Below are 25,996 nucleotides of genomic sequence, written 5' to 3'. Positions count from 1 at the left end.
GAGTTTTTATCTCCAAGTGATTAGCACAATGATCAATACAGAGTTTCAAACTCAAACATTTGATAAAAGAATAAAATAAGAACCTGAATAATTGTAAAAAGAGAATGAAGTGTTTATATTGCATGGAACCCTTGAAACCAAATAAGCTTGATTCTTATTATTAACTGATTGAAATTCTGGGCTTAGACATTAGGCATCCTTTGTAATAAAACATACATAGGTGTAAAATATGTATTCTAGATACACATACCAGACTGCAAGATCAGTTCATTTTATACTACTACTAAATCCCTAAACTTACAAATAAATACATGGAAGTTTCTTGAAAAAAAAAAAAAAAAAAGGACACAATATTATAGTTTCCACATCCCACAGTTAAAAATAGCATCAACAAACTTATAAATAAGTTTATATATTAACAGAAAACTTTTGGACTTATGTTACTTTTCTCAATCACTTGAACTAAGTACAACTAAAAATAGTGGATATTAAATAAAAACAAATATAAGAAGATTCTGAAAGGTAGAAAGAGGAAGGTAGAATGGCTAGTGTCTTAGTTCAGGCTGTTATAGAAAGGTAGCCTTGACTGAGCAGCTTGAAACACATTTAATTTTCACTGTCTTGGAGGCTATAATGTTCAAGGTCAATGTGCTGGCAGATTTGGTGTTTGGTGAGGACCTTCTTACTGGTTTCCAAATGTCTATCTTCTCATTGTGCCTTTCAGATGGTTGAGAGAGTTCATCTTTCTTGAGTCCTTTCTTAGAATGGTGCTAATCCCAGTCATGAGGGCTCCACTCTCATCACCTAATCACCTCTCAAAAGTCCCATCTCCAAACATCATCACATGTGGATTGAGTCAACATGTGAATTTGACACATACAAATTCTTGGTTCAAAGAGATTAGGAACATTAAGACCTAGTAAATGATATAGTGGTGAGTTCCCTGGTTGCTTTTTGGTTCACGTGTCCCAGACTTAGAGTTGAAGAAGTTATCAATCTCCAAAATGAACAGTCACAAAACCTAGCACTTTAGTACAATGACCTCTTTACTCCAGCCAAACACCACAGAACTGTGCCCCCTCAAACCTAGATTTCTACCCCCACCAATCTAATGTCAGAGAACACTGGAAAAGAACCCAGAATTTTCATCTTTAACTGGAATTAATAAGTCCCTCGCCACCCCCCCCCCCCACACACACACAGGGCATCATTGGAGATTGTATGTGAAGATTAAATTGCACACCAATTTGGCAGTAATGAGTCACACATCTTCTGCCCCTCAGTCATGGTATTGGTGAGGTCTAGTGGAGAGTTAGGACTTTTACCACCACTCAGAGACAATGAGGACAAGTCTACTCTCCTCTGTACTATCAATAACAAGTCTCTCTTATCCTTTCCAGTCAAGGTAGAGGCCTAGTAGGAACTAAACATTCTACCTCCATCTTTCTGTAATCAGAATCCCTTCCTCACCTTTAGTATTAACTGAGGCTAGGTGGAGAATTAGAGCTTCTACTTTCACCTAACAGGAAAGAGATTGTACTACTTCCCCTCTGCTGGATCAGTATCAAAAGAAACCAGCTGAAACAGAAAGTTTAAAGTAAATTAGAGAGTATTATGACATAATACTTGATATCCAGGTTTCTATGGAAAAATCACTCATTATATTCCTATTTATGCATTTAGGTAAACCTAAATTTCTATTCACCAAAAAATAGAATTTTAAAATACATAAAAATAAATCAACGGAATTGAAAGAAGAAATAGACAAACCACAATTATAGTTGAAGACTCAATTATACTTCTCTCAATAATTGGTAGAACTGAGCAGGAAACTAGCAAGAAAATAGAAAAAGTTAATGCTATACATCATCAGAATCCCAGAATCTATCAGATATATATAGAATATTCTATACAGAAACAGCAGAACATATGTTCTCTTTAAGAACCCACTGAACATATATCAACATAGACCATCACTTGGGCCATAAAACAAACCTTATCAAACGAACTGTAACCCTATAGAATGTGTTCTCTGACTACAGTGGAATCAAATAAGAAAAGTGGAAAAATCTTCACATGCTTTGAAATTAAACAACACATTACTTAATATTATGATTCCAAGAGGTATTGATGGAAATTTTAAAAAATACATTGATCTGAATGAAAACAAAAATATAAATGCTAATTTTTATGAGATTCAGTTAACGCCCTGAGAAGGAAGTTTATAGCACTAAATGCATATTGGAAAAGAGAAGAAAGTTTCAAACCAATAAACTAAACTCCCACTTCAACATCTAGAGTAATATGAACAAAATGACTTCAAGGCAAGCCTAAGGAAGGAAATAACGTAGATGCAGAAACCAGAGAAACTGAAAATAGAAAACCAATAAGAAAATAATAGAAATAAAAAGCTGGTTCTTCAAAATTGCCATGAAACTGATAGTCACCTTACAAGATAGACAATGAAAAGCAAAGACACTAAAGGCCAACATCGGGTGCTCTACAGGAGGTAGGACTGCAGATCCTGCAGACACCAAAGTGCAAAAACAGGGATGCTGTGGACTACTGAACATTCATGAATTTGACAATGAGTAGAAAATGAACCACTTTTATGAAAAGCACAAACCATCGCAACTCCACCCAAGATGAAAAAAGATGTACGGAATAACTCTAAATCTATTAAGGAAATTGGATTTGTAATTTAAAAGCTTCCCAAAAAGAAATCTCCATGCCCCAGTGATTTCATTTGGGAATCCTATCATATTTAAAAAATAAGTAACACCAGCTCTACACTATTTCTTCCAGGAAATAGCAGAGGAAAGAATACTTCCAAATTCATTTTATAAAGAAGGTATTATGATATAAAAAGAAGACTTTCAGTTTAAAGGAGAAAACTGCAGAACAGCATCCCTCACAAATACAGACACAAATGTTTTGAACAAAATATCAGCAAGGAAAATTCAATAGTACATAAACATAATTATACACCATGATTGGATTGATTTAAGGACTGCAATGATAATTCAGTATTTAAAATCAGTGTAATTCACTGTATTAAAATAATTTCATTATCATATGACTTAATACATAAAATTACCTAACAAATTTTTAGACACACTTCTATTAAGATTTCTCAGAAAACTAGAAAGGAAGGAAATTTCCTCAACTTTGTAAAGAACATTTAAAAAGAATCTAGATCTAATATACTAAAAAAAAAAAGTAAAAAGACTGAATGCTTTTTCCTTTAGATCAGAAACAAGGCAAGGTTATCCTCTCTCACCACTATTATTCAGCATAATACTAAAAAGTTATAGCCAGTACAATGAGAGAGGAAAAAGAAATCAAACGTTTAAAAGTAAGAAAGGAATTTTTAAAAAACTACCTGCATTTGCAGATGAAGTGTGCAATTAATAGACAATTTATGAAATTTGCAAAAACCCCTCCTAATCCCTAGAATTAATATGTAAGTTCATCAAAGATGCACAATACAGGATAAACATACAAAAACCAGTAAGACACTATATTAGATGAACTAACTAGAACTGTATATAACTGTCACAAAATACAAACTCCTATGTAAATACAGATCCTGAATATTCTAAGAAATTCACAATATTTAAAAATATAAACATATATTACCATACAAACATGATATATGCATTACAATATCTTTTGTAAATACCACAAATGTAAATAGATCTTCTGTTTTCAGTCAGAGAATTATTTCCCACTTTGAAAACAGCTCTAACACATTGGAAAAGTAGTATCTACTAAAAATATAAAATTTATCATGACTCTTATAAATAGCTAAATAGATCTATATTATATTATATATATAAAGATATTCTAAAGAACTAGAAAGTCATATTTTTTACTAACTTTTTATTTTTAGACAATTGTTAACATTCACATGATTCCACATTTCTGCAAATTCTCTATTTCTATAATTTGATCCTTTTACTAATGTTATAAGGTTAATGCATAACCTTTTTAGATTGACATTGTCACTTCCCATAATTTTTTGGAGATTTATCCAAGTTGCTGTGTATGTGCTAATGGTTCCTTTTTATTTAATGGCAGTTTGTTTAACCAATCATCTGTTGAAGGACAGTTTTGAGTTAGCATGATTAAAAGAGCTATGGATATTAAAGCACAAATATTTTTATAAACAAAAGTTATCATCTATCTAAAATAAATACCCTGAAGTGCAATTGGTAGGTAATATGGTGGTTGCATGTTTAATATTTTGTAAGAAACTTCAACATTATTTTCTGGAGTGTAGAGAATGTTTTATATTCCAGTCAGTTGTGTGAGTGACCATTTCTTCACATACTAGCTATAATGTGGGATTATCAATATTTCTTAAAATGTCAGTCCTTATGATGTCTACGTAGTGATACTATAGAGTGATTGTAATTTTTACCTCCCCACTAGCAAATGATGCTGAGTGCTAATAATGTGTATTTATTGGCTATCTCCATATTCCATTAGTTAAATGTCTCTTTTTGTCATTTACATACTTTCAGATTGAAGTTTGTTTTGAGATTTGGTAGTTGTGTATTCTAAATATTAGTCCTTCATTAGGTATGAAGTGACTAATAATATCCCCCATTTTGCAGTTTGTCTTTGCATATTCCTAATAGGGTCTTTAACAAAGTAAAAGTCTGTCATTTTGATCAAGTCTGAGTTCTCAATTTTTTATTTTATGGACCGTGCTTTTGATATCATGCCTAAAAACTCTACCTAGCTCTATAAAGTTAAAAGATTTTCTCAGAGTTTTACTCCAAATTTCATAGATTTATTTGTGGTCTACATTTAGGGCCATGATATGTTTTGAGTTAGTTATTTTTAAAAGGTACAAGGTTTAAGGCAAGATGCTTTTTGCTTATTGTTTTACATTATCCTAACACCACTCCTTGAAAACACTGCTTCCCTGTTGCTTTCACACCCTTGTCAAAAATCAGTCGGGGATATTTGCTTTGGTTTCGTCTAGATTTTGAGTTTTCTATTCTTTTCCATTGATCTGTTTCTGTTCCTCAACCAATACTACATGGTCTTGATTGGTGTAGTTATGTAATAAAACTTGAAAGAAAATATAATTCTTCCTTCCACTTCATACTTCTTGTTTAAACATTCTTTACCTATTGCAATCTTTGCCTATCCAAGTACATTTTTAAAACTTTTTGTGTTTTCATAACAAATCTTGTTGAAACTTTAATAGCAATTGCATGAAATTATCATATCAATTTTATGAGAAATTAACTTCTTTACTATGTAAAGTTTTCCACTCCAAAAAACCAGTACATCTTTCCATTTATTTAGATTTTTTGGGATATCCTTCTTTAGCATTTTTTAGTTTCATCATTCAAGTCCTATACATGTTTTGTTAGAATTACATTTAAGAATTGTAAAGTATTAGAAATAGAATTTTGTTTTAAGTTTGGAGTCCATGTGTTAATTGCTAGTACATAAAAATTGATTATCAATATTATGCCACAATGAAATGATTTTTTGCTGTCGTTCATTGCCTATGGTATATCACAAATGGCAAAAATACATAAAGGACTCTGCCTTTAGTTGATGTGAACAAGAGAAATTCTCAGACTATCAAAGGAACATAAAAACTTTCATAGCAGCATAGTTTGGAAAATAGATTTCATTTATAGATACCTAAAATTAGAAATTCAAATTGTGGTTAGTCAGCTTTTGATTGTTGTGACAAAGTGCCCAAAGTAACCAGCTTATAAAGAGGAAGAATTTGTTTGGATTTATCATTTCTGAGATTTTGATCTATGGTCAATTGATCCTACCACATCTGAGTCTACAGTGAGGCAGAACATCATGGTGGGTGTGTATCGTAGAAGGGTCCTGTTCACCTCATGGCAGACTAGAAGAAAAGAAAGAGAAAGAGGAAGGGCTAGGGTCCTAATATGTTCCCCAAGTACACATCCCCAATGATGTAACTTTTCTCCACTATGTCCCACCTGCTAAAGGTTCTATCATTTCCCAGTAGTGCCATGGACTGGGGATTAAGCCTTTGATACATTGGCCATGGAGGACATTCAAGATCCAAACTACGACACCAACCAGCCAATTTTATGCTCTTCTGTTTTAAAGTCAAAATGGCTTTCTGTTACCAAGAGAGAATTCTCAGCATAGAAATAAAAAATTCTCACAGGTTGACTCTGATCTCATCTCCCTTCTTCATTTCACTTCCCTGCCACCCATATTTTGAGGGAGGAAGCACATTCCATATGTTTATTCTCAGTCCTCTATTTACTCTGATTTAAATATATTTTCCTGTTTTCTTTTAGGTAAGCTGTTTTCCATTTTCATACCCTGGCTCACAATTGTCTACTCTGGAAATCCATCTTAATAAAAAGCAGGCAAATAGAATTCTTCTCTTCCTCTTCTCAGATCACTACAGAAATCCGTCCAGTGTAACAGTACCTCCTTCACTGTGTTGATTTATTTTTTAGTTCATTTTTATAATTGAAAATTGTTAAATATGAAAAAGTGTCAAGAAAAGTGTAATGGGTTTTTTTCTCCTCCTTTCTTTCTGTCCAAAGCTGAGACTTTCAAGGATGAAATAATTTTTTAATAACTCTATTTTATTTGTTTATTTTAATGTGGTACTGAGGATTGAACCCAGTGCCTCAGACATGCTAGTCAAGAGCTCTACCACTGAGCCATAATTTCAGCCTGGGCTGGAATAATTTTATTCATCTTTGTGTTCTGTCATTGCCCTGCACTGTTATTGGCACATAGGAAACATTCAGTAAATGTTTGATTAATAATGGATTTACCGGAGATGGAATTGGTTTGAAGTATTCTTGAGATTCAGTAATGAGATCACCATTTGCACAGATTATACTTAGCAAGATAAAATAAAAATATTTTTAGAAGGCAGAGTAAAAGCAAATTGGGAAGTACCCAGAAAACAGGTAAAAACAAGTGTGAATTGGGCTAAGAGGTTATTGGAATAGGTTTAGCACAAGCTGCTGAATGTGACTCAGGTCTTATTTGCCATTTCAAAGGAAAATTACACAGAACATTACAACTAGTAGTTTATCTTGGATTGAGAAAAATAGGAAGAATTAAAACTGTTCAAGGGTTTTGAGCTTGAAAATGGGAAACTTGTGTCAGTCATAGAAAGAAGTAAGCTAGAATAATTTTTGTGAAGAAGAACTGAATTCAAAACTTGCTGATTTTTTTTAGGTGATGGCAAGCCATTCACTCGGGAATTCCCTGTAAGCACTTCAAAGAGTGGACCTAGTGAAAGCTCTGGTGACTTCCAAACTTAATTGTGGATCCTCAAAAAATCTTTGACTTGAGAGTTTGAGCCTATCTTGTCACCAACTTTAAGAATTTAGAATGAATTGCTTTGAAACAGTTCAAATAGGTAGATTGAACTCTCCATTTAAATCTCTACCGTGTTAGCTTAATGAGTGCTGCCTTATTTACCCAGGAATAGTTAGTCCAGACTCTGCTGGACTCAAACCCTGCACTGAATTCTTGATGATTTATTAGCAGATAGGGTCCTGTTCTACCATTGATGGTCCAGTGACCACACAGGCTGGATACTTGTACATTTACCATGGCCCTTCCTTATTGCTATGACAGAACACTTTTACTCAAAACATCCACCACCTCCCTCAACTCTCTTCATGGGATAACTCCACCATCTCTCTCATGTGTAGTCTGTATTCCAGGAACTCTCTGTTTCTGGTCACTAAACTTATATTTTTGCTTCTATTTTCCAGTTACCTGGAAAACTTCTGCCATTTAGGAAGCTCTGTGCTTTTCCCCCCAGTACTATCATAAATACAATCTGTTCATAAAACTTCATGATTCCTTCACTTCATGTGATTTTTCTCATTTGATTATGAATACATGTATCTGTCTTCTGGCACTAAGTATGTTCTTTGATGTTTTTAGCTATTTTGGAAATTATTTTTTTCTTCATGCATGCTCTCATAAGCTCCTTTAAGAAGTTACATGGTATTTTACTCATCAGTTCTTATCCTGCTGATTAACACGATGTCTTACATTATACATATTCAACAAATATTTTTTGAGCAGATTCATATGGTAACTAATACCTTGAAAATCGTGACCTGTTTAATACATGGAAATTACAAAAATATCAGAGTAAGCTCAGCCCTTGGAGAATTACTCATTTTGAGGTGTGGAAAACAAGTGGGAGCAGAGATGTGGAATCCCAGAGATATAATTTGTTTTGGCTATTCTTAGTTGTGGGAGGGCCTCCCAGATCCTAGGTCAACTGAGTCTTAGCTAGTGAACAAGTTAATTTCATGTAAATCAGCCAGTATTAATCATTTATAGAGTGAAACATTTCTGCTCCTATTTTATAGCTGTGCTGGCAAGTGGGTGCCAAAGGAAGAGGTAATTCCCTGGGTAGCTAGACTACAACCTCAAGCCTCCGTACTTCCTCTGGGTGATTAATTATGTCACAAGTTTCTTAACAAAGGACCCTTGATTCAGATCCTCAAGCGCGAGGGTATTAATGCTACAGCACTTTCACTGCATCCTAGTTCAGTGAAATTTTTCTCAAAGCTGGTTCCTATTTCTGGCAGTTACTCTTCAGTTCTGGAACTTTAGTTCCAGCCAAAATAAACTATTGTCTCAGGTCTGTATTTTTCCTGAAGCACCATGGCATTTTTATGGAATGTGGAGACAGTTTTATGTAAGACTTTAATGGTAACAATAAAGGACCCAGATCTTTTTCTTTGGCCTGCTATCCTTTCCTCTATATTCAGCAGTGATTATACAGGTTCCAAAAAAGAGTCATCTGAAACCTTCCAACACAACCTCTCATTTATATGCTGTGTGATGTAATGCTTGCGTTCTTGTTTTCTGCCTTTATCCTCAACAGTATAGAATTATTTTATGCTATATTTAATTGTCTGTATTTTTAAAGAAAAAGTCCCTTATTTTGTAATTATGTTTCAAACTTGTCTTTTTATTCTTTTATGTTATGCTTATAAAGTTTTACTTTTGTGTGTTTTATCTGTAAACTCATTGTATTGATAAATTTAGAGAAGCTAAATTACATTAAATATTATATCTTAAACTCTTTAAATACAGAAGAGACAAAGCTTGTTTATGTATTAATTTGATATGTATTAATTTAATTTTTAAAAGTCATTAAGCATGACTTCAAATTCTATGAAATATCACACAGTGATAAGTCATGTGAACATTCAGTATCTTGAAGCTTATACTTCCCCATTTCAATGAGCAGGCAAAGAAATTTCTTTGGACAGTATTGTTACCATTATTTGACTTGTAAGTTGAGAAGCTTAAACATTTGGGTTCTGAAATCATTGCTTTATGAGCTAATGCATGCATGTTAATGCTGGAAAAGTGACTTTTTTTCAAACAATTAAATTTTAGAAGATCTATTGTTTTATTTAAAGGGTATCTTTTCAAATGAAATATTATATTAGCAATATCAGGAAAATTGTAGTAATCAAACATTTCCTGATTTTTACAAACAATTGAAAAGTTCCAGTCATATGCATTGTCACTAATATGTCTTGACTATTCCTGGATTCTTAATTTAGTTATCACTTCTTTAGTCTTTACATTTCATAACCTCGATTGTGATCACTGAGAACTTCAGTGTTAATGTATGAAATTGCTCAAGAAATAAAATAGTATGAAGAGAGAAAACAAATTAAACCATCAAAATAGACTCTTGAATAATAAGCAGAATATGAATGTTTGTTGAGTTTAGCTATAGAATTGACTAAAATGTATCCTTAAGCTAAATGTCTGGAAACATTGTTTAATACAAAAAGTGTGGATATCTCCCTGAGGTATGTGATGGTGTGTTCATGAAGCAAATCTAAATTATTGGTAAAAAATAAGCAATGACAATATTCTTCTGAAATCCATTTCATTTGTGTTTGCACATCATAGATTTGTGGGAATTGCATGATGATTTCTTTTTTCTCACCAGAAACTTCAATATTTTTAGAGCATGGAACCTAGCAGAAAAGACTTTCATTCCATTTATTAAAAGTTTATTCCAATTGAACTGTTAAAATACCTAAATTGAGGAAGTTTTCTAATATTTGGGTCTTATCTGTGAACATTAGACAAAATTTTATCTTTAATTAAGGTTTAGCATAATAAATACATTTGTAATACTTCTTTTCCAGTATGTATGACTAGGTATGTGAACATATTGAATGTGTAAATAATATTATACATAAATTTCATTTAATATTGCAAACATAATCTGATATAAGTATTTCAAAACAGTTAATATAATACTCGGAGGATAACAGGATATTGGCAGAGTGAACATTTATCAAAATTAGTTTTTACTTTAGAGAAGGAATGGTAAATGATTTGTTAATTCATTCATCATTTTTCATACTCTGAATATTAGGTTCACGTCAGTGTGATTTTTTTTATAGGAGTCCTTCTCAAATTTGTGATTACACAGAGATTTCTCTTTCCATTTAGAAACCTGACATTCCTGGAAACATTCTTTTTTTCTTTTTCATTGGTACATTATAGTTGTATAATGGTGGAATTTATTGTTACATATTAGTACATGCACACAATATAACAATATAATTTGGTCAAATACCTCCCAGTGCTTCTCTGCTCCCTCCTTCCAATCCTCTGGTCCCTTTCCTCTGTTCTGATCTCTCTTTGCTTTTCATGCAAAAACACTGCCACCAACTTATTTTCTTTTTTGGTATATATAAACAAAGGAGTTTTATTCAGTCATAAAGAAAAATGAAATTACATCATTTGTAGGAAAATGGATGGAACTTGAGAACATAGTGTTAAGTGAAATAAGTGAAACTCAACGGTCACGTTTTCTCTCATGTGGAAGCTAGAGAGGAAAATATTCTTTTATTTTTGGAAAGATTCTTTTAACAAGACATTGTTTTATAGTTAAGCAAGTGATAGAGCCCATATAAAACAAAAGTAAACAATTATATTATCAGTTAAGTAACAAGATTTCCAGTAGTCCAGAGTTTCAATATCATGAATTTCGCAAAATTTTGATATACTTTATCAAACTCAAGTTCAAAATTTTTTGTGTTACAAAGAGGATCTCTCCTTCAGTTGAGAAATTACACACTCAAGAGTAGAAAGAGCTAGGTGTATAGATGCATGACAGGGATGCTAATAGAAAGCCAAGGTCACTTCATAAGTGGTCTGAAGTGAAAAAATTCTATCATGCAAATTTATTTTCATAGTGTTATAGGAGCTTTGCACAAAGTTTTATGTTATTTACAAGGTAGTTTATAAACTCCTTTCATATAAATTATCCCATTTGTCCATTTAAGAAGTCCACAAGGCAGGCAGTAAACTGGGAGTAGAAGAGTTACAAATATTAAGTTAATGAACAGGGAGCAGATATGAGGTTTTTATAAGAAGTTTGTTACCATTTTCATTTCCTTAGCTACTACCATAAAATCTAGGGTTTTAATGTTGATTATTTAATATTTATTGAATACCAGTATTTAGTGTATGAAACGGTAAAGTGCTGCTGAGCTGGGTGTGCTGGGATCACAGAGCTAGGACGTGCTCTGTGGAGCCAGTTGTTAAATTTTCGGGATATCTAAGAGTCAGTTGGCATCAGTTTAGCTTGTTGGCTTGAAATTCCCTAGGGTGAGTATATTTGTATTATGTAAAGCAGCAAATCATACAGATCGAAGTACTTCTTCCCTCCCACTAGCACACAACTCTGCATAATTCACCCTGTTATTAAAAAGAGATTGGACTAGTGCTTACACATGATCAATACTCAAAAAAATCTAGAAGTGCTTTACATAAGTAGATATGAAAATTTTGTATGAATTAGATTAAATGCATATGTGACCAGTAATGCCTAAGTGAAACATTTTAAGTGTTTAAACTATAAATATATGTACATAAACACAAACACATATTCACAATTTCTTTTGACTTTGAAAATAAAAGACAATGCCATTTAGTTAAACTCAAAAAAACTTATGTTTTAACTTTGACTACTTTCTAGCAGCGAAGGTGTGAAAGAAAATATGAAAAAAAAATACAAATGTGCAAAACTCATTTATTTTTTAAAAGCAAATATACTTAATCCTTCTTGATAGGCAAAGTAATTATGAGCTCCACTGAGTCTTTTAAAATACATATTGATAGAAAAAGCCAAAATAAAATTCTCTTTTCTAAAATAAATTTCACAAAAAAGACAAATATATATTCTCTAAATACTCGGTGTGAAGTGATAGGTGGTTCAAGTAAAATTAAAAGACCAATAAATATGACTGTAAACATTTCAGTTAATTAAATCTTATGGCACATTTTAATCTTATTAAAATAAATGTGTTTTATTGAACAGTACTATTCCTCAGATATACATACTTTAAATTCCCTCATATTGCTCTTTACAACAATCATGTGTGGGTTCTGTTGATGGAGAATCTGAATTTTAAAAGACTTAACAGGTTAGAAGACCACACAGTTAACTACTTAGTAGCATAACAGATTTCCAATTTAGTGACCTGGCTGCAAAGCTCCTGCTATTTTCCCCAAGCCTTTCCTTCTAAATATGTAAATGTTGCAAACAAATATATACAACTTACACAGCTTTAATAATATTCATAATTCTATTTAATCACTTTAAAACATGCTTATAGCAGTTATGATTTTTTCTACTGATTAAAAATTATTGCAAGATAAGCAGGTGATATCTAATGTGTATGTTAGAAAATTAAATTCTATAAGTAAATCACTTACTCCTTAGTGGGTGCAGGTATGGGTAGGTGTTAAGTGTAACAAAATGTTTATACTTCATTCCTCTTTCCCTTCACTGTGTAATGGAACACTGGCTGCTCCCTAACATCTAATCCCCCTAAACTTTAAAGCATTGCAAAAGATATAGACTGTGATTTATGACACATAAAAAAATATCATATTGTGAGTCTTGGTGGAGTGTCTCAATTTACGTCTATCTTGATAGATATTTAAAAACAGGTACAGAGGATCACTCAATTAATATTAAATTTTGGTGTGATTTTTTTTCCTTAGTATTTTATATTTCAGTGAAAATTATTGCCTGGCAAAATTTAATAAGTATAACATTCAAGTTAGTCTTTAAAATGTCATGAATACATAGATAATAAATGGATTTCAATTCTTATTTTTACATATTTTAATGTATAATTTGTACTTGAGACTATCAAAGACGTGTATTAGACACCCCTTGTATGGTCAGAAGATTTTAAGGTATTATAAAACCTTTCATACCATATGTGAGATTAAAAGAAAGACTCATGGGTAGATGGTTATAGTTTATTATGTATGCAAATATACATGTTTTTCTGTACCGGTCCAATGTGAAATGGAATAGTAGTGATATACGTATTTCCTATAAATTCTCTATCACACAAAGATTAAAATGCAACTATATCAACTTTCTACACAAATATTCTGTGATAGTACCCTCAAAACTAAAATTTATAATCATTTATGGATTAATGTTGAGTAGTTTCTATTCTCAACTTGACTGTAAGCTGCTGCAGGATAGGTACTATGTCAGAGTAATGTATTTCACAAACATTACACAATCAACTAGTGTACGTACATCTCATGCCACTTTCACCACAAGGTACTGGCTATCTGTATATGGTTCTAAGATGAATTATTGCATTAGTATTTTATGTAAATGATGCTTCATCTTTGGACCTGACAGTTCAATAATATTGTCAGTTCTCAATACCTCTCTATCCACAGACAAACAGTTCCTAAACTTTATCGTCATCCTTACCCTTCTCTGTCCAAGAAGTGGAACAATAGAATCAGTTATGCTAATCTCAACATTTTTCTTCACCTAGCATCAGTCCACTAAACTACAACTTTATCTTTACCTCTCTTATTCATGCAACCATTCTGCTTCACAGGTCTCTGCATACTCTGTATGGTTTAAGTTAGTACTTTCTAATATTTTAAAGTCAAATATCCTTTGGATTATCATTTCATCTTTCTTCTGGATCTTACGTTGGGGAATTTTTTCCAAGTTAAAGCAATTGAAGTTTGTCCCAACTCAATATATACTTAAGTAGTGATAAGTAGAAATAATGATGGTGATGAGGAAGAAGGGGACATGATTGTACATTTTGGGAAATGTCAGTACTTCTTGTCTTTTATGTATTATTTTGTCCAAACATATTTACATCAGACTTATCAGGAAAGTATTAAATCACATGCCAACTTGACTTAAATGTAGAGCTTTGATTTTATTTTTATTTTATAAGAAATCAATACTACTTGGTTGATGTGAATAGAATTTTGTTTGCAGAGGTATTTAAAGAGGGTTTTATAGATTGTGTTCTAAATTTTTAAACTTCTCCCTCAGAAATCTATTGAAACTGTATCACCTCTAAAGGAATACCTCTCGTCATTGGAAAAATTCTTATACAAAAACAATCACAAACTGACTATAATGCAAATGAGTCACCCTAATATTATTTTCTTCTTGCCAGTACAACTGTGACAGAGAAATGGATTACGGGGCACTGAAATTTACCGGGAGCAGGCCGCAGAAAAGACTACTTGCTTTATGGGTTGGAACCTCAGCTTGTTTGGAATTTAAAAAATCATTTTTATTTTATTACTTTCATATACTATTTATTTTACTATGAAATTAAAGTCAAATCAACTTGCGAATCATTGGCCATCAATCTTTCAATGTGATTGTTTAGCAGTTAAACAATATCTAAGTGATTTCTTTCCTAAGTCCTCCTTATGAAGTAATTACAGATAATATTTCTTAGTAAATGAGAGTACAATATTTATAGATGAACTTTTAAGTGTTTTTCTTTTCTTCTTTTTTTTTTTTTTTTTTAGGCAAATATTTCTTCTTTGACTTTAAAGAAAAAAAACTCAGGAATGTCAGGGCTGTTGATGTGGCTCAGTGGTAGAACACTAGCATTTTGTATGCTCTAACATCTAGGCAGAAATGAAATTTTAACTTTCTAAATTCATGGGTCTCTTTTCTAGGACTCTTTAAAATAAATGTTTGATCACATGCACACACACACACACACACACACACACACAGAGAGAGAGACTCCAATTTACTATGTATGCTGAGTTTGGATAAGTTTCATCAAATTTTCTAATAAAACTTTTAAAGGGAAGAAATATTCATGCATTGATCCCAATGGGCCTTGTAAAGTGTCACCTCCAGTTTCAGTGGAAAATTGTAACTAATCCTTCATCTTCACTTGTAGCATATATATCCTTTTAGGAGCTCATCCATCTTCAAGGAAAAGTGGAGATCTATTAGTCACTGCTTAAATTCCATCCTTCCTAGACTTTAGATTGAGCTCCACTTCACGAAAGAAATTTTCCTACCTGAAAAAAAAGTGTTCTAACTCCTGATTCTGTCAGATCTGTTTCAGTTACTGAGGCCTGAAGACCACAGTTCTCACCTAACAATGGTGAGAGCTTGTACCTGATGGCTGAGTATTTACAATGTGCAGGCACTGTTCTACATAACTTTCAGAATTTAATCCTCTTCGCTTTAATTCTGTGTTAAAGATTAAGAAAGTGAAGGTAATAGTAGTTGAGTAATCAGAGAAGCAGTGGACCATGCTCTTAATTATCTGCAAATTTGTCATGTTGGCTAATCAAGATTTTCTTTGCCTATTTAGCTTTCATAGTTATATTTAGCATCACAGTTAAGTGGCGGTATTTCTCTAATCTCTGCTCTTGTGAAAAGGTCATGCAATAGGTACAGTATATTGAGAGAGTTCAGAAAATGTATTTATGTTGTTTCTGTAACTGAATGAAGCTTAAGATCTAAAAATGCTGTGTGACTATAGACCCTCTGTTGATCCTGTAGCCACCCTGTCTCATTTTTCTTCTGTTTTATTGTAAATAGAGTAAGTGGAAATAGTTGATTTGTAAAACTCTCCTCAGTTTCTAAAATTAGTGCATATAGGTAAATATTATTAATTTGACCTCTACTTATTAAATAATAGAATAATTAAATAAAGTAATTGATTTATTATTAGTTATTATGTACTGTCATGTATTATAGAAATATAACACCTCCCTCTGAAATCTATTGAATCTATATCACCTCTAAAGCCTTACAAGGGAAATGGAAAATAATTTCTATGGTGATGTCACATGTACCATTTCTATACATGGCTAATTCTCTGAAGTTATTAGAGACACTTAATCTACAGTTATATGTTCAAATAAATTAGTTTTGAAAAAATCTCTTTTTGAGCAATTTTATCTGTGCACAATCATCACTGGACTTGCAGAAGATTAGACCTGTCCACAAGGGTGGTCACCAAATTATAAAGGTGATAATATACACAGAAGTAATTATAAATTAGTGTGATTACTTTTAGAGAACTGTATAACTTGGAATTATTGATATCTTTCTCCAAACAGTATGCATCGGCCCTCAACTGAGGGGGTTTTTCCTCTAAGGTACATTGGCAAAGTCTGGAGACCTTTTTAATGTTACAACTAGGAAGTGTTGCCAGATTAAGCCAATTAAATATAGTTGCACAGTTAAGTTTGAATTTCCAATTGGTTGTCTCCACTTTTAATGTAAGTATTATCTATGCAATATTTTTAATAGAATAAAAATTATTTGTTGTTTATCTGAAATTTATAACGAGTTGAAAGTCTTGTATTTTTTCCTGGTAACACTAAAAGTGATGTTGGGCCTTGGTACAGTTATCTAGGGAACAGAAGCTAAATATGTTGCTAAACATTCTGCAGTGCCCAAGACAGTCCTGCCTCCTGACAACTTTATCCTGAATGTGTTTACACATTACTGAATATGAATGTAGCAGTAATGATCCAGTTCAAAATGTCAGTGGTGCTGAGGTCAGGAATTCTGATACGTGCAAAATCTATTCCATCACTTGATATAACAGTCAGTCTCTTGGGTTTTAAACTTTACCGTAGTGACATTGATTTGGCACTTTTTAGTTGAACACATTTAAAAACCTCATTATAATATAACAATGAAGGTAATATTATCCATCCCCATCTTTCATAAATTAGATAAGAGGTGTGCAAAAGTGCTTTGAAAGTTAGTATAAAGCAGTATTGAGTGGTGCTTTTTTCCTTTTTTTTTTTTTTTTTTTTTTTTTTTACCATTTTTAAACTGATTTTCATTTGAATCCTAACAGAACAAAATTTCTTAGGGCTATCTTTGAAATCCTAATCCATAAATAGTTTCAAAATTAGGTGTGCAGCATTGATAATGCACAGATGAATAAGAAAAAATTTGTAACCTTAATTCTCCTTGACAGTAGAGTCCAGTAGAGCAAGGAAGATATGAAGATAAATGAAAAATTCAGCAATTCATAGGTAATAAGTATAAAAATATTTTATTGTCACTACAATGGTTTGTTAAAAAAGGGTGCTAAGAAAAGTGTAAATGCAAGCCTTCCTACTCTGAGAAGACATAGACTCGTTTTCTGTAATTTTATCCAAAGAAACCCTATGAAAGTTCTCTTGTTACACGTCCAAGGGATTTACCAGGCTACTAAGAGAATTGGTACCGAATTTTCTGACATCTCACTGCAATGCATATGTTGTTGTCTTATGTCATAAAGAGTTCAGTCCTTTTTGCTATGTGGACGACTGTAAATTAGAAGTGTCACAGTTCTGTCCATATGCCAAATTATCTATTGTCCCTAAATTGTGAAAATAGTTTCTTTCCTTCTCCATCTCCCCAAAGATAACAGTAATACCAAATAATTCCAAGCCATTTGTTGACACAAGAGCTGAATAGGAGATGAATGGGGTACATGTGTGGGGGGGTTTGAATTCTCTTTAAACCTCCGTAATTCTTCTGTATATACTACAATGCACATGTTTTATCTTTATTAACCTCCAAAGTCTGAACAAACTAGGATAATAGTTGGCATCAATAATTTGCCTTGTATTAGAGGAGAGAAAGCATCCATATAGTGGCAGAATGTGGCAAGAATTTAAGAAAGTAACAAGAAGATTTTGATAGGCATCCACAGGAGGGCTGACCTCTTTAATATGATCAGAGAAAATGCAACAGTACGCTGGATGTCAGCACATCTTCATTAGGGATTCATCGTCTCATGAGATGCCTTTTGTTACCAGGTACAATCAAAGCACATATGCCTTGGTTAGATGCACAGTCATGATCTTTTGTAGTCTATGTTTTCTCTCTGGAATAAAGCAAGAAGCATAAGGTTAATTTAAGTATCTGCAACCAATTTCTAAGCCTAGAAATGTACAACAAGGTCTACAAGGTATAGATTTGCCCAGAAAATATGTATTGGCTTGTTTTTTTATTAAATGCTTTGAAATTTGTAGTGAGAAGAGTTAAATCTATGCCAAATTTGACTCAGTAAATTGCATTAGATTACCATTATGTGTCTTTGGTCTCTTTTAAGTACTTTAATGAAAAATACTGCTTTATTAAATGTATTTTGAATTTTATGACATCCATCAGGATATTACTTGTATCATTTTGTTTTGTGGATTTCACTATGTACTTACACCATGGAGGAAGAACCACTGAATTGGCTATCTCCTTGCTATCAGTAATAATTACATAGTAAATGAATCACAGAAAGCAGAATAAAGAAATTAAAGTAAAATTAAGGGTTAGAATCACATTATTTAAAAGTAGAGGAACTCCACTAAGAATAGGCTGCAAGATAAAACTGATTAATACATTGATGGCTACAAAGAGTAGGAAATTAAAGGAGTTATGGATTAGGTACCAATTTAAATTGACTAAACTTTCTGTAACTGCCATCACAGCAAATTATGAAAAAGAGAGGACAAAGCAAGAAGAAAAACTTTGTTGTGATACTTGCCATTCTGTTCCAGGAATGCAACGCAAGGCCAAGGCAGGATCACCAACCATTCCAAGTAAAGAACTACAGCTAAGGGATAGATGACTTTAGAGAATTGACTACTTAATTTTTATATAAATTCTAAGGCATCTGTTTTAAAATTTTTCATATTCAATTAATGCTAATTTCTTAAATTTGTACCAATTGAAGAATATCTTGTGTTATTTTTGCATTTACTCTGTCTCTCTTAACACACTCAAACACTCAGAGAGAGATGCACATTTGAATTTGTCCTATTTCTTTTCTTTTTTGGTAAATTTAATTTTTTTCATATTCTATGATGCATTAATATTAGGGTATTTTTGGAAATTGAAATTGTTTCCCTTCTAAAATGCAATCTAAAAATATATAAATTTAATAAAGCATTTCAAATCTTCATACCTTCCTCTTTAATCCTTTTTGTACTGCATGATTTGTTTATAAGTTAGAAAATATAGTATTTTTTATTTAAGTAGTATGATGCAAGAAAGTATACTAGAATTTCATTAGAATCATTTTTAGAATTAATTGCATAAACAAGCCTAAATGTTTAAGGAAGAAGTCAAGGTTTTAAAATAAAAATGAAGAAATATTACATACTATTTTAAATCAATGCAAGTTAATCTTTCAGTATAGCTCATCAAGTAATAACTTTTTGCTCTTATTAAATAAATAGGATAGTCTCATAAATTCTTTGTTCAAAGCATACAATCACCTATACAAATGTAATAAAACTGATCAATCTTCAATTTCAATGAACTGAAGTTTATCTGGTTTATTTTGTTCCTGAGAATATGTTAGAGAGGGTCCCACAAATAATCAAAAAGGTGAAGAGCAGGGAGGTAAGAGGTGGAACGAGTACATCTACCAGTGGACAATCACTGGACCTGTGGGATAATAGAGGAATTTTTTAAATATATAATTTATTTATTTTGATTCATTGTAAATAAGTGGGGTACAATTTGTTTCTCTGGTTGTACAAGAAGTAGAGTCATACCATTTGTGTAATCATACATTTACATAGGGCAATGATGTTTGTCCTCATTCTGTAATTTTTCCTTCCCCTGACCCCTCCCACCTCTCTATTTCCTCTATACAATCCATCCTTCCTCCATTCTTGCCTCCCTCCCACCCCCTGTTATGCATCATCATCCACTTATCAGAGAGGTCATTTGGCCTTTGGTTTTTTGGGATTGGCTTATCTTGCTAAGTATGATATTCTCCAACTTCATCCATTTGCCTGCAAATGCCATAATTTTATCCTTCTTTATGCTGAGTAATGTTCCATTGTGTATACATACCACAGTTTCTTTATCCATTCATCAATTGAAGGGCATCTAGAATACAGGAATCTTAAAGACAACTGTCATCATGATAATTCACTTTAAAATCTATGGAAGTTCCCTTTTGGTGATATGCAAATTTGGGTTGACTTTATAAGAGAAACTGTTATCATGACTGTACATTTTTAAAATCAGAGGTACAAAAAATAATGGATGTTTTCAATGTTATTTTATCTAGATCTAGCACAGTGGTTTTCAATCTTATATTTTTCACCTTACACATCTCAGTATATAATAGATGCATTCATTACTAATTGTAGCTCACTATGACTGTGATTCTCAAATCTGGGAATTAGATGGGCAAGAGGATTTAAGAAACCCTGGAGAGGATTATTTACTTTGAAAAAAAAAATGGAGAGGCTTAAATGTCTCCTCATTAAAAACAGAGTAGCAAGTTGAATGAATGCCCATAGGAAGGAGGCAACTTCCTGTTCAAATGTGAAAATTGCTAGCATCCATAAGATTATTTTATAAATGTTCCTATATATGGATGATTATTAGCTTCCTACACCTATAGACTTGTGTAGCTCTGTTAATAAATAACAAAATATCTCTCATTTTGAATAGTCTATAAAACATTGATATAAGAAGTTACAGAAGACTAAAATATGCTTACCCTTAGTATTTATACATTCTTCAGGATATGAAACAAGAATTCATTTTAGAACTAGTTATATAGATGTTCCATTACATTTTAATGCTTTACAGACATAGGTAAATTATGTTCTTCATTTAAACAAGTTAATAAAGTTTACCCAGAGTAGCCAAAAATACACTCAACATACTTTATTCTCTTTTGTTAAAAACATTCTGTGCCATGAGTGAACACACCAAGCCCTCACATCACTTGTCTTCCATAAAACATTATTGTCTTTTGGCGTCCTCTGCACTAAGGGAAATAAAAAGTCACATGTGGAGAAGTTCTAAACAGACAGAAACGATCCTTGGAGGGCAATTTTTATCCTCCACGGAAGTGTTGCAGACTTCTTCCATTAGCATAGTCCCAGGGAGCAAAAGGTCAGGGAACTGGGACTCCCAACCATACCTGAACACATAAGTCAACAAGTTTGCACTCAAAACTTGCAGGTGCATTAAAACACTGAGACCAAAGACAAAACCAAAAAAAATTGCAATATTTTACCTCGAAATATACAGTACAGATGGTGACATTTTGTTTGTGGTTGTAGGGAAGAAAGGAAAGCATTCCCAGATTTCCCCCTCAACACCTACCATTTGGCATGGGATATGGGAGGTTGGCGAAAACGGAGGGTGCTTTGCCTCAGTTGAAACAGCTGGGAAACAGATGGAAGTTGATGTGAAATTTGCCAAAAGCTTTGTCCAAACTTCGCACCCATTTTCCACCAAAGAATAGCTTTTCAGTGATAATAGTAGAGGTCTTAGAATCAGCAAATGATAAACTTTGGAAAATTAAAAAAAGAAAAGGTTAAATGGTTTAAAGCCCCAAGATTATGGGATATACAAGCCCAGAAATGCAATTCTAAATGCATGTTTCCAATAAAAGTGGGAGCATTCGGGTGAAAACCACAACAGACTCATATACCATGATAAAAGTGTCCACTGAATTCATCAGCACGGGTGCTACCTCAGCTACATTGACATCCCTCGTAGGCGAAGCTGTCAGGAAGCACATACCTACTCATTGTCATATTAATTGCAATTTAATGACTCCTTCTTGTGATTCTTGTCAAGTAAGTGTGCACAGTTCACTTCATTTTAGTCACTGGATTTCACTTCATGAGCAATTTTGGTTTGGACTCCAGGCATTCAGTAAATTATTTTTGGATTTAAGTGTTGAGTTATAGCCAGATTTTGTTTAAATCCAGTCACTGGCTATATAACCTCCTGTTATATATTTCTAACTATAATGAATGCACGTATAGATCATTTACATGAACTGTCCTCCATGGCCCATGTTTGGTGTGTTTGTTTGTGTGTACGTGTGGTATTTGTGAAGTACTTTTGAATATTTCAAAAGTTGGAGGGGATCAGTTTCAAAGAAACAAAATAAATTCAAGTTAAATAGGCTTTTCTCAATGTGAATTTGTTCATTCATGCTTACATAAGGGAATGTGCTAACCATGAATCATTCAAACTGAATTGCTCATGAGAAAAGTATGCTGGCTTTGCCTTCAGTTTCCAGAGCTGCTTTACTGAAGGGGAAAAGAGCATTGTCTCCACATAAAGAATAATCAGCCACAGATTTCAGGCCGAGTGGCTCCAAATTGGCAAAAGTTCTTTTCACTCACGTGAGACATGGATTCTTGTGAGATGGACTTGTTATCAAAATAGTCTATGCTGTGACTGAAGTTGCCAGTCTGCCAGAACAGCCCAAGGGAAAAAAAAATTTAAATCAATCATTTGAAAGTTTTGTCCACACAACCTCAAAATAGCTAACTGCTCCAACAAATGTGGATGTTGGCAAATTCGTACCTTAAAAAAAGTGTGCAGTGAACTGCAGTTCCACTCAGAAGCAGGTAGGTTCACATTTGTAAGCAGATCTGAGAGCTCATACTTCAGCTATTATATGACTCACCTGGTCCCAGTGGATTCTTAAAAGATGAAATCAACCTTTATGTGACATATCACAAAATATTTTTTGCACTAGGAGCCCCCCACCTGCCTGCCAAGGTTGGGAGCCAAACTGTAAGTGACAAGCCCAGAAATGTGGTCAGTGAATGGTGAAGAATTTTAGACAATGCCAGTGCACCAGTTGGTGAAACACATTTTGTGTTCCAGTAGAGGAAAAGGAGTGCCCAGTGTGCCAAGATGTTGATGCAAAGGACTGGGGCTGCTGCAGGGCCTAGACAACTGTACATCTGGTCAGTTTAGACTCTGCTAAGAGTCAAAACAGAAGTGTTTACATTAGAGTGTCTTGTCTAGCATGTTTCCATTATGCAGGGCCCTCTCTAGTTTAGACTTCCTCCATGCAGACAGAAAGGAAAAAGAACACTAAAAAAAAAAAAAAAAAAAAAGGAAAGAAAGAAAAAGATCGTCTTTGTACTTCTTGGCATAATTAAGTATCATTGGATGAAAAAGCAAATGTAGTTTAAAAGACAATGTATAAACCATACTACACTGTATTTGTCAATTAAAAATAATTAAAATTTCACTCTGTAATCTTAAACATGTTTTTCCTAAATCACTTCTCATTTGGGCTCATAGAAAAGCTATTTGTACTCCCACCTGAGAAACTTTTTGCAACTCGTGTGTACATGCTCAAAAAATTAGAAACTAGAAATAGTGTTCATGAGAGCCTTAGCATGCCCTTTATCTTGATTATGTTGATATTTCACTGAAGATAAATGCAACACGATTTACTAGAACTGAGTATGATCACTTCCTATTTGGTGTATGCAGGATATTTTTTTCCATTACAGACATATTCTGTTCTTCAGTGCATTAAGAATGTCTTCTAACTTACATCTCAATAATATTATAAGGATAAATAAAATGCTGTATATTAGCTATGGCTTGATCCCTGAAGAAAAGTTGAAATGATATGCTTCAAGTTATTATTATTATTTTTACCTGGCCATATAAGTTTTGATGTTGTGGATAGTTGATGCTAGGTGCTGTGCAGCTTATGTTTATCATTTGTACAACAAAAACATATATTTAAAACTCTATTCATATTTTAAGTTACATGAACCCAATCTTATTATGGATTCCACATTGAACTAAGTATGTTATACAATAAAAGACAAGCATGGTTATTGTCAAGGTCATACTTACATAGCAATAAAAACACCAATAAGTACATGTGTACTTTTATCTATGCTCAGTCTGAAATTCAATGTCCTCCAATGTATATGTCCTAACATTAAAAAAGTTCATTATTTTACTTATTCTCCATTAAAAAAAAAAACCTCTACCAGTCCAGCATTCTAAATACTCAATAGCCCATTTGCTAAACATTTTGTTGCTAAAATATTTACATGATCAGTTGCTATATTTTTTTCAGGATTCTGTATTCAATCATGCTTATAGGCGTAAGTATTATCTGTTAAGGCAAATTTCATATCTAACATTGTTTGCTGGTGAGTCTTTGCTTTATTTTATTATAATAATTCCATATTATGAACAGTCTTTTTCATATTTATAAGAAGAAAATTGAATACTTCCCCAACTAGGCTGTGAATTACTGGCAGGTAGATTGAAAAGAAACGAGAAATGTTTCTCTCTGTGTTAAGTGAGATCAATCTTACTATCTTTGCTCTCATTTTGCTCCTTGTTTAGCACAATACCTGGAAGTTACTCAATAATGATAAATGATACAATGGCATGTGTTTGAGTGAATGCATTAGCAGTAATCCTCTTTACTTTTTTTTTTTTTTCAGACTCCCAGGAAGGCAAATTACAAATCAGAAGTCAACAGCAAACCTAGGAAGGAAAGGACAGCTTTTACCAAAGAGCAAAATCAGAGAACTTGAAGCAGAATTTGCCCATCATAATTATTTGACCAGACTGAGGCGATATGAGATAGCCGTGAATCTAGATCTTACTGAAAGACAGGTAAAACTGGACATTATCATCACATGAGCTTTTAATTGCTTTCGGTCAACAATCTTTTGCCATATTTGAAATATTTAGATCTGTGATTCTTGAATACCAATTGGAAGACTGCTGTACTCTTGCATGATGAAGATTTTGTTCAGCAAAATGAAAAAATTAAATATAATAAAATGATATTAAAAAACATTTATGTAGTTCAAGAAAGAAACCTTTAGTCTATTATGATGGTCTTCCTGTATTTTTGGTTTAAACATATTAGTTATTTTACATAATGATGGCATATGGTAAGGAATTTATATGCTTATATTTTAAAATCTTCTTATTTGGCATATAAAAGTTAGTAACCCCATGTTAGTTTCCTGTACTGCTTAGGATAGGGTATGCATGTTGTGGTAACTTATTACCCTCAAATCTGAATGTTCTAACATTTAAAAAATGCTCATTATTGCTTACTTTCCTATAAAAACTACCAGACCAGCATTCAAATACTCACTCACATGCCCAATCTGACTCTCTGGAGTCTCAACATATGGTTTCCCTGGTCACCACGGGAGGTAAGGAAGATTGGAAGTTCATGCAATGACCTCTGAATGTTTTCACCTGGAAGTGACCCATGTCACTTCCATTTACACTTTGGACGTTCAAAATAGTTAAATGATGCAGCTTCGGTGGAGAAAGACTGGGAAATAATGGAAGGCAAGGGGCACATAGATCGCTGGTAAATATTTGTCTCAATACTCAAAATATTTTTGAAATTGTATTGGTGTCACTAATTCAAATTCTGGTACCCACTTGAAGAACATTTTAAAACTATTAATGATCTCTGACCCCAATTAAAAAGACATAAATAATATTTCTAGTTATATTACTCTATGGATTCCTTTTTTGAATTTTATTTGGACTAATGATTTGCTCCATCAGTGCTCACAGAGTACTTCTTGTACAGATTCTGATTTGTGCTAAAAATCTAGTGTCCTGTTGGTGGACAGTTACTCATCTTTACAAAAACATTCCTGAAAGGAAATGCAAACATCTTTATGGACACTGCAATTATGATTGGCATTCTTAGGGTTAGAGTTTTATTTCCTCTTTCACTGTACATACCTCCTCCAGAGGTCCCACTGGAACCAAGGAAATAGCAAAAGGGTGTGGACAAATGAATACATACCTTATGAGAGAACATTATTTTATCCAATTTCTTAAATCATCTTCTTTCTGTGAATTTTGAAT

The 25,996-nt window shown here is 32.9% G+C and overlaps 1 protein-coding gene across 1 annotated transcript in view; it reads left to right on the top strand.

Moving 5' to 3' along the window:
• Window positions 1-25,996, top strand: part of Meox2 (mesenchyme homeobox 2) — a 63,820-nt gene that overhangs the window by 24,646 nt on the left and 13,178 nt on the right. Inside the window, 3 exon segments of the mRNA XM_047561606.1 lie at window positions 18,178-18,184; window positions 24,600-24,669; window positions 24,671-24,766. Of these exon segments, the coding sequence (XP_047417562.1) occupies window positions 18,178-18,184; window positions 24,600-24,669; window positions 24,671-24,766 (173 nt within the window).

This window comes from Sciurus carolinensis, chromosome 8, assembly GCF_902686445.1.
Source record: "Sciurus carolinensis chromosome 8, mSciCar1.2, whole genome shotgun sequence".
Lineage (NCBI taxonomy): Eukaryota > Metazoa > Chordata > Mammalia > Rodentia > Sciuridae > Sciurus > Sciurus carolinensis.
The sequence above is the reverse complement of the archived record's forward strand: the minus strand, read 5'-3'. Positions and strand labels throughout refer to the sequence as shown.